The sequence below is a fragment of the Buceros rhinoceros genome, unplaced genomic scaffold, assembly GCF_000710305.1.
Source record: "Buceros rhinoceros silvestris isolate BGI_N320 unplaced genomic scaffold, ASM71030v1 scaffold3630, whole genome shotgun sequence".
Taxonomy (NCBI): Eukaryota; Metazoa; Chordata; class Aves; order Bucerotiformes; family Bucerotidae; genus Buceros; species Buceros rhinoceros.
Genome location: NW_010387714.1, coordinates 22,766 through 32,357, shown reverse-complemented (window position 1 = coordinate 32,357; position 9,592 = coordinate 22,766). Strand labels below are relative to the sequence as shown.

The 9,592-nt window shown below is 42.0% G+C and overlaps 1 protein-coding gene across 1 annotated transcript; it reads left to right on the top strand.

The window, feature by feature from the left end:
- Nucleotides 1-2,512: 2,512 nt before the first annotated feature.
- On the top strand, nucleotides 2,513-7,663 carry MDH1 (malate dehydrogenase 1, NAD (soluble); the record flags this gene model as incomplete). The annotated part of the gene is made up of 8 exons (XM_010146199.1): nucleotides 2,513-2,631; nucleotides 2,949-3,045; nucleotides 3,513-3,688; nucleotides 5,016-5,138; nucleotides 5,273-5,449; nucleotides 6,262-6,375; nucleotides 6,598-6,687; nucleotides 7,035-7,663. Coding segments are annotated over 8 exons (1,022 nt in total), but the record flags the coding sequence as incomplete, so codon positions are not given.
- Nucleotides 7,664-9,592: the final 1,929 nt, after the last annotated feature.

Genomic DNA, 9,592 nt, shown 5'->3' with positions numbered 1-9,592 from the left:
TCTTTCCCTCTTGTGGTGTTATGCTAAATACTCACCGTAATGCTAGTGGAGAGATGGACGTTTTTTATGTTTAAATCTGATTAGCATATAAAGCGCATCTAGTAGAAAAATTTCTCATTGACTTTCCCTTTTTTGTGACACTGCTTCAGACTGGCTCTTGGGTTGCCAAGGAGAAAAAGACTGACTTCTTAAAATCTCCGCTCCATTCACTAGAAATTCAGAAATTGATTGACAATTTATTTCAGATACCATGTAACTCAAAGCCAGTTGTGTCCTGCTGTTATCTGTGTGAGTCCTGGAGTACCACGTTAAGCACGGGATCACTTTTTATATGCTGCTGATACGGGATTTTGCGAGGCCAAGGTTTTGCAGCACAGTAATTTTCCAGTACTTATTTCCAAACTAATAGGATTAGCTGCCTTTAGAGTGTTCCTTGTTCTACTTCCTTAAATGAAATGTAAATTCTCCTTAAAAACATGCTGAAAAGTTGGCTCGAAGTTCTTAACTTGTGCTGCCCATCATTGTGACATTATGGTACATTAGCAGGGTGCAACTTCCCTGCTCAAGAATATCGTACCCAAACTAGTTTTGAGATTTAAAACAACACAAATCGATTGCTTTCCTTCCCTCTCCTTGCTGAGCTCTGACAAGGTGTGAAGGATGAGACCTGTGGTAGGACAGGTTCAAAAGAAAATAGTGCAGTTCAACACCATAACTAGTAGCCATTTAACCAAGTAGTGAAAGAATCATTTGCATATTGAAGGCAAAATCGTGTTGAGGTCGAAATCTGTGAGGTCAGTTGTTTAATGTCATCGCTTATGCTCTCCTTTTATCCTAGTATGGGGTAAAATGGGGTGGGTGGTCTCATTTTTATAGTTACCTGATTGCTTGGCTGGTCACTTCTGCAGAGAGAATACGCTCAAGTGTAAAAATGGTTTTCCTGTAAATATCGATGATAGGAATGTTGGTTGGAAAGGATCTCTAGAGGTCATCTAGTCTGACCTCATCCTTACTCGGAGTCTGGAGGTCATCCAGTCCAGCCTGACAGCAAGGCTTTTCCCGATCAGGTCATAGGTGTTTTTTCATCTGGGTCTTGAAAACCACCAAGGATGAAGGTTGCACAGACTCTGGAGACCCCGTTCCAGTGCAGCAGTACCACCCTCATCAAGAATTTTTCTCTTCGTTTGTAGCCATTGCCCCCTGTTTTGCCATCTCTTGCTGCTGAGAGATGTTAGTTTTGTAGTTTTGTTAGTTTTTTTGTAGATTTGTTAGTTTTGTAACACTCCAAGCAGTAGTAGGCTGCTGTTAGATCACTCCTTACCCTCTACCTTTTACAGCTATGCCCAGCTCCCTCAGCCTTGTCTTATACAACAGGAACTCCGGGCCTCTGCTGTCTGAGAAACGTTTCCTGGACCCTCTTTAGTTTGTTAACATCCCTTTAAAACTCAGGGTCCCACAACTGGACTCAGTATTCCAGCTGCAACCACCAATGCTCAGCAAAATGCCTGCCTTCGCTCTGCAAGCTGCACTTCTTGTAACATAGCCCGCTATGCAATTAAATCACTTGAGACATAATTAAATATGGAAGATGGTGTGTTTGTAATTCAAATTATATTCTTTTAATTATTTGAAAAACTGGGCATGGGATTCCAGCAGGCTTGTCAGAGTCTGCATGTTTGTGTCCTAACACAACCTGCCCCAGCCCTATTGCCTCTGGGGGAAGGGAAGAGGCAAACACCACCCTTGCAGAATATTGGGTTATGAATTTCCTTTGGCATGTTTTCTCTTTCAATATGAAATAACCTCTGGAGTTTCCCAAGTCCTGGTTCTGCTGAACAAAATGGACTTTTGCTGTAGGGTAAGCCTTCCCCCCACCCCAGCTCATTTGCAATATAGCCACACGTTGGCAGTCTTCGCCCCGTCTTCTGGAGTTTTGGGTCAGTTTGACAGTGGACAGTTGTATTATGGATATTAGTGTCTGACCATAAGGTAGCTTTTGTCAGTGGGTTTGTTAAATTGCTGCGTAACGGTTCAGTGAGGCAGTATTCAGGCCACTAGATTCCTTGGTTTCTGGCAGTCACTGAGTCTTTGGTCACAAATAAGCGTGGAAACAGCCCTCAAAATTGAGAGGACCAGAAAACTGGTGAAGTGTCACATCCTACAGTAAATCTAAAGTATGAATGGGTGGGTGCATGTCATCACACCTCCTGTTAAAAAGGCAGTGTTGGAAAAGGAATACAGAGTTTTTCAAATAGATTGTTATTCCTGGCATTGTGGAAGCTCTTCCAGGAGCTGTTCTTCGGGATATTTTTGCAATCACGGTCTATTTCTGTAAAAGGAAGTAGAAAAATTGCTGGCGCTTCTAGCGAAACAGATGTATGAACCCGGGAGCTGGACCTGATCCACGTTCAGGCATGTGCTTTCATCCAGGTGAAATAATCCTAAGCTCATTTCTGTAGTAACTGTTAATGTTTACTACTCTGTGAGCCTGCCCTGAGTAGCTGTGGGTAAGCCTCCGATGTTTTCTTGCAGGGTGAACCTATCAGAGTGCTGGTGACTGGCGCTGCCGGGCAGATTGCATACTCGCTGCTCTACAGCATTGCCAAGGGCGATGTCTTCGGCAAAGAACAGGTAACTCATGCTGAATTACCGCCTGTCTCTGCTGCACAGAAATGAAGAAGCTAATATCAGAACTGCAGTCCCTGAGACTTGTTTTCTGTTGTCACTCAGAATGGTTTACCAGTATGCCAGTAATTTATTCTTTAAGTGGTGAAACTGGAGTCCTGCTGTTTTACACAATCTTTCAGTTATTGGTTGTGCTGAAGTGTCTCCGTTTTCTGAGGATTTTAAGTCTTGCACAGGATAGCAGTTTCTAGCAGATAACAAGACAAAATAATTTCCAAAACAGATTACGTGCAACTTGTACTAAACCATTTCTTTCTTTATAGCCTCTTGTTCTTGTGCTGCTGGATATCACCCCCATGATGACTGTGTTGGAAGGTGTCGTGATGGAGCTGCAGGACTGTGCTCTACCCCTTCTGAGAGGTGGCCAAAAGAAATCTTTGTTATGCCTACAAGATGTTCCAGTACAGCTATTGCATTTATAAGTTCCTGTAGCTGTCAAGAAGTTAAGCAGAAGAAAATATTAGATGGTCCTTTCTTGGTTTACATTTTGTGGGAGAGAAAGTGACGAACTATATCTGTGTGTATATATATATATTTTGAGATAGAGATACAGGAAGGGTATCTTCTTACCTGGATTTCTCCTGTGTTTTCAACATTTATATCTAAAGTTTTAGATAAATATTTTTGTATATATAAACCATTTACTGACAAGTATTTAATCTGTGGAGTTAGGGCCAAACGTGTTTTTGGAAGAGGAGGTGGTGGTAGTGTCAGATCAGATTATATACTATAACCAGAGAACATTCCCAGTAACTCTTTGCCATGAGTTGCCTTTATCATACTTAGATTTTTGTTGTTGTTGTTCTTTCCCTGTTCCCCTTTTTTAGAGGTTATTCCAACAGACAAGGAGGAAGTTGCATTCAAAGACCTTGACATAGCAATTCTGGTTGGCTCCATGCCAAGGAGAGAGGGCATGGAGAGGAAGGATTTACTCAAAGCGAATGTGAAAATTTTCAAGTCTCAGGGAACGGCCTTGGACAAGTATGCCAAAAAGACTGTCAAGGTGAATATAGAAACTGAATGTAAAAGATGAACTCTGAGTTACGTAGGGATCTAAATACATCTAGAATAATACTCCTCAAGAACGAGCCTGTTCAGCGCAGGGATTCCTTTCCTTAAGCCCTGGAAACTATACCCCAGACAAGGTCAGATGGGATCCAATACATTAAATAGGTAGATGATTTAGTACTCAATTCGTTTGGTGAAAAAAGGTAAGTTTTACGTGGTATAGCTGTGTTGCATGCATACTCTGAGGTGGTCACCGCCAATTCTAAAAAAAAAAAATATAAATAAAAATATCTATGTAAGAAATAAAAAGCAGTCTTCTGCTTGTTACCTCTCTTCTCTGGGAGAAGTAAATTATCTACATGCAGCTGCCTACTCCATATCCCTCTGTGTCTTTGACATAATGACCCTTAACTTCAGTATCAGTATGGAATTACAGTGGCACAAAGTTGGCTTTATTTAGGTTGTTTGCATCTTGGTCTTTGGAGCATTGGAAGCTTTTAATTGTTCTCTCTCAGATTCCTTCAGCACAGTTAATGGGATCGTGTGGCTGCTCTCCTACTGCTCTTAATCTCAGACTCTGACTGTGCTTTGTAACTGACTTTTTAATGTCTGCTTCCTCTGCTGATGAACTTCCTACTGCTTCTAAAGACTTGTTTGGTTCTTTGTACAATTGGAATAAAAACTTATCGATGTAACTATGGAGTAATGGAAAATGTACTGAACTCCCTTTCAAAAGGGGAAATACAAAGGGAGGTTTGCAGATTAGCTTGTGCGACTGAGAGTATATGGAGCTTGACGCTAATCATTTGAGGCACGTTAGTAGGCAAAGGATGAATAAAAATCAGTTTCCTATAGTAATAAATTGATCTAAGTTCAGGCAATATTTTACTTCTGCCTATGAACATTGGAGATAAGTAACTGTTCTGCCTTTTTAAATTATAAAGTAATTATACAAAGCAGTGGCAGCCAGTCTAGAAAGCATTTAAGAGGTGAATTCACTGTGGGCTGACTAGTGCGTTGATATGTTGCTTTTGCTGCATCTAGTAGCATGAAGTTTGAAGCCAGACTGTGGGTCAGTGTGCACGTCTCCCTAGCAGTCTTGTTCTTTTTCACCTTTGAATGCCAAATTAAGAAAATACCGAGCTAGAAAATATTTTTCTGCATGTATGTAACAGTTTTGTTGAAGACAACCTGGAGATTTAGAAAACTTTTTGATAGCTTCTTTGAAGGCAAAGCCATGTATTTATCTCACTTGAGGGAGTCATTTTGCAGAAACAGCTTCTTCATCTTTCCCCACTGTTCTTGCCCTTTTTTGGTTTTAGGTTGTGGTAGTTGGGAATCCAGCAAATACTAACTGCCTGATTGCCTCAAAGTCAGCCCCATCAATACCAAAGGAGAACTTCACCTGCTTAACTCGTTTGGATCACAACAGAGCTAAATCTCAGGTAAAAAGGGCCTCTTCAAAGTAGAATGCTGTCTGTTGTCTCTGCTAAATACAGTCAGAGCAACACTTTCCAAGAAGCTTGAGAATTTAGCAGCTGTCGTTAATGCGATGGGCACATCTTTAATTTCCCATCAGATTGCTCTGAAACTTGGTGTGACTGCTAATGATGTGAAGAATGTCATCATCTGGGGCAACCACTCCTCCACTCAATATCCAGATGTTAACCATGCGAAGGTAAATGTGAAAGGAAAGGAAGTTGGAGTTTATGAAGCTATAAAAGATGACAGCTGGCTGAAGGGAGACTTTATCCTGGTAAGTTCTTGGGATTTTTCTAAGGGGTCATACAGTGCTTTGTTGTAGATGAAGTAGGATGATCTGCTGCTTGCTGCTCCCCATCCACCACCAAAGGCCCAGCAGCCCTAGTCCTGCCCACGCACACATGCTTTCCAAATCTAAATCTGTGACCACATCAGCAGCGTTTCTAAGAAGGGATCTGAAAAATCTAGAAGATGCCTGCATGTGTCTTAATGTAGGGTAGTAGTAAATAATAATAACGTAGGTAGTAAAACAAATGGTTGTGTTAATTGATCAAGAGCCCAGGCTACCGAAACACAATACAAAGTGAAACCAAGATTACTAGGGTTCCTGATCAATGTGACTCCAGGTAGCTGGAGGTTGTTTAGTACTGCCAGGTACTGAATCTTAGCCAAGGCACCTGTAGTTTGGGACCGAGGATGTGTTTTGTCACACAGCCGTGCTCTGTCCTGTCTTGGTTTTGGATGTAGATCATTGCAGTTATGCTTGTTGCTGCAGAATATGCTGGCAACCAAAGTTCATGAGCGGGAGCGCAGGCAGAGACCTGTCCTTGTCCTTCATCCTGCTGTATCTTAGGTGGCCAAGGCTAGCAGTGGCCAGGATACCATGTTTGGCCTTCTAGGTACACTGTAATGCTGGTCTGTGCTAGAATGCCTTCCCTCAGACAAGGAGATTTCACAATTCCTGCTTTCTAGGCTGGGGTCTGATTGGCATGCACAGCCTTAACACCAAATTTCTTTTACTAAGTTTTGGTAAGATCAAGCCAAGATTTTGCTGCCTTACAATTTAGGGCTTTTTCTCAATTGCAGACTGTTCAGCAACGTGGAGCAGCTGTTATTAAGGCTAGGAAGCTGTCCAGTGCGATGTCAGCTGCCAAAGCTATCTGTGATCATGTGAGGGACATCTGGTTTGGCACTCCAGCGGTAAGATGTTGCTCTTGAGTAAGTGCTTGTTTGCCTGAGGCTTTGATTACATGGTAGTGCCTTTGACCTCGAGTGTGTATATGTGTGTGTGTTGAGAGGGGGAAGAATCTGTCTTTTTCTGGGATAAAAGCGTGTCATAGGAGATGCAGTATATTGGAAATTAAAATTTTTCTTGCTTCCAGCAGCGAAAAATGTATTTATCCTCTCCTCTTCTGTTTTCAGGGGGAATTTGTTTCCATGGGAGTAATCTCCGATGGCAATTCCTATGGTGTTCCTGAAGACTTGCTATATTCTTTCCCTGTTGTGATCAAGGTAACTAGACTGTAGTTAAGTAGAGGTATCTTCTGCAGGCCCTCGCTGACCTGTCGTAGGAACTAGTTAACAGCTCTGCTTTCAGTAAGGGGGTTTCAGTTGCTGGGCTTTGGAGGTTTGAGCAGTCTTTCTCCTTTTCTTTGTAGTTGTCAAGTAAGTACTAATAGGGCATAGAATCTGACTTGACTAGCTGGTGCTGATTGTATTTATCTGTAAACAAAATGAACTTCCACCTGATGTGGTTTTTAAGTCCATAAACTTCGTTTCTTAAGCTGCAAAGTTACCTTTGTGCCGGTTAAGTGAAGCTTGTTCTCATATGGAGGAGCTTTTTGTTTGTTTTCAAACAGGACAAGAGCTGGAAGTTCGTGGAGGGTCTTCCTATTAATGATTTTTCTCGTGAGAAGATGGATCTGACTGCGAAGGAGTTGGCTGAAGAGAAGGAGACTGCTGTGGAATTCCTCTCCAGTGCATGACTAGATGATGAGGAAATACAAAATCATTTAAGAGTGGAAGAATCCAAAAGTCGTCTCTAACTTGCTACCAAACTCTCTTCTTATGTTCAAGTCAACTGTCTGTGGCAATGGTGCGTTTTAAAGTTCATTTGCTTACTGGTACTGTTGTGCCTATTGAGTTCTTAGCAAAAACGTTATGAAAGAAGTAAAACTAGTTTGTTGACCAAACTTTGTTCAATCCTAGTTGCTTTCTGTGTATGATACAGAATAATTGTTTGCCTTGGCTACTAACGCACAGTTTGAGTTTTGAATAGAATTTGGCACTATTGGAACATGCTGTAGTCCTTGATCACCTCAGCATCCCATGGCTCGACTGCAAATGAAATTATGAATGCCAGTAGTTCTTCTGGAACCAGTAGTTCAGTGACTCAAGTCTCTCCCTGGACAGACTTCCAAGTATATACTGTTCACTCTGGTTACGCTTACAGTGTTTGTCAGTAGAAATATTAAAAGATGCTTAATCATATAATGGCTAAGAGTGGTCTGTTACACTTCATTTGTGTGTTGTAGTTACGTCACTAGCAGAATTTGATAGCGCAACTAAACAAACCCCTAAAGGCCATTTTAAGAAACCACGGGGAACTAGTTTTAGAAAGCTTTGTTGATGACCAGCACTTTCATTCATCTTTCTGAGGCAAAATTGCTTTATGTTGCCATTGGACACAGAAGCCTAAAGGCAGGTTTGTACCCTGGCAATACAGTCCAATAGCATTGTTGGCACTGTAGCTCAGCTCCAGTTTGACTGTAGCTTCAAGCCCCTTTGTCCAGGAGACAAGGACTCACCATGTGAGGTTAATAGACTTGGTTGAGAATTTTCCTAGTGCAGCCAGCAAAGGCTTGCACTTCAGGAGGGTTCCGATGTATTGTTCTGTAATTACTCCCTGGCAAACACACAGGTGAATGTTGCTGGAACTTCTCCTTGACTCCTGCTTTGTCTCTTTCTACTACAATAACCCACTGTAAGTAGACTTAAGGTGTTTAAAGAAGAGGATTTCGTAGATGTTCCACTCCCAGTTCTGTTTGTTTTCTAAGCACGTTAAATCCTTCCTGCCCCACTTGCAGAGTGTAGACTCTCATGATAATGCCATTTTTTTCATACACAAAGTCAGTACTAAGTGTTGTCTGTCCTGTTCAGTGTTTCTGCTTTGTGCTAAAGCAAATCTTGGGGTTGTCGTATGTGGAGTAATTTATTTCCCTTTTTGGGTTTGTGCTCATTAAATGAGGATTCAAAAAGTTAGAATTGTTTTGAGAAAGAAGCTTCAACTGAATTCTATGGAAATTGAATGGTTTCCTTGTTGAACTAGAACATAAATCAACAACCATCATTAAGCTTATTCTGTTTAAAAAGGCTGTGGGCTAAGAGTACACCTCTGTGCCTGAAAACCATAAATAAGATGGGATGAATCCTGCTGGTGGGCAGTATGCTTTGTGCTGTAACTACAGAAATATGACCAAAAAAATAATCTGGAAGATGTGGCTCTTCAGGGTTTTCTGATGTTTGTTTTAAAGCAGCCTTCTCCAGGAGACAACTCGCTTCTTGTCAAGTGATGCTTTTATAACACTTGGTGTGTCAGAACAATTCCAGAATTAACCTCAGTACTTGACAGGCGCTCTCGTGGTACGTGAACTCCTCAGGTTAACGCTTGAATCTACATTTGATTCCTCTCGTATGAAGAGTTTTAAGCTCTGTCTGTATTTCCTTCAGGCTGCTGTGAAGCGTTCTAACAGGAAATCTCTCCTGCTCATTGCAGACTGAACTACTACCCCACTGCTTACAAACTCTCCAGCTAGCACGTGGCGGATAGTCTTTGTAGTGCCATTCCCAGCAATGGCATCTCTTAAACGGCTCTAAATGCACACATGGCAGAAGTTCCTCTCTGGTTAGTGAGGAGGGTGTTGTGAGTACATGGAAACTGTGCAGGAAGGAAGTGCACATCCACTTTTTCCTGGCCGATTACTTCCCTTCCTTGGTTTTGCCTGAAGGTAGGACTCGCAGGTGAGTACACACAAACATCTGAGAATCCAGTCTTTGGGGAAATTAACATTTGGACTGTCAGATTCACTTCTGGAAGGTTTCTCGATGGAGCAGCTGAGAACATCAGGGCTCTGGGCTGAGTCTGTTTCAGCAGAAAGGCTCCCAAGGGAGACTGGAAACTGTTTGGTGTGACTGGCATGCTTTGTCCCGGAGCACCTGGAAAACCCAGATCCCAAATCCTCCCTTCACGCTTGTAAACACTGTACAAGGCAGGCTGTGAAGCTGATCGTTCTGTGCTCTTACGACAGCTTTCCCTGCCCAGCAAGAATCCTTACAAGAGAAGAAATAAAGCTTTCCCCCACGTGAACAGAAAAAAAAACGCACACAAAAAAGTTGTGTAGCACTGGCCGCTGCCTCC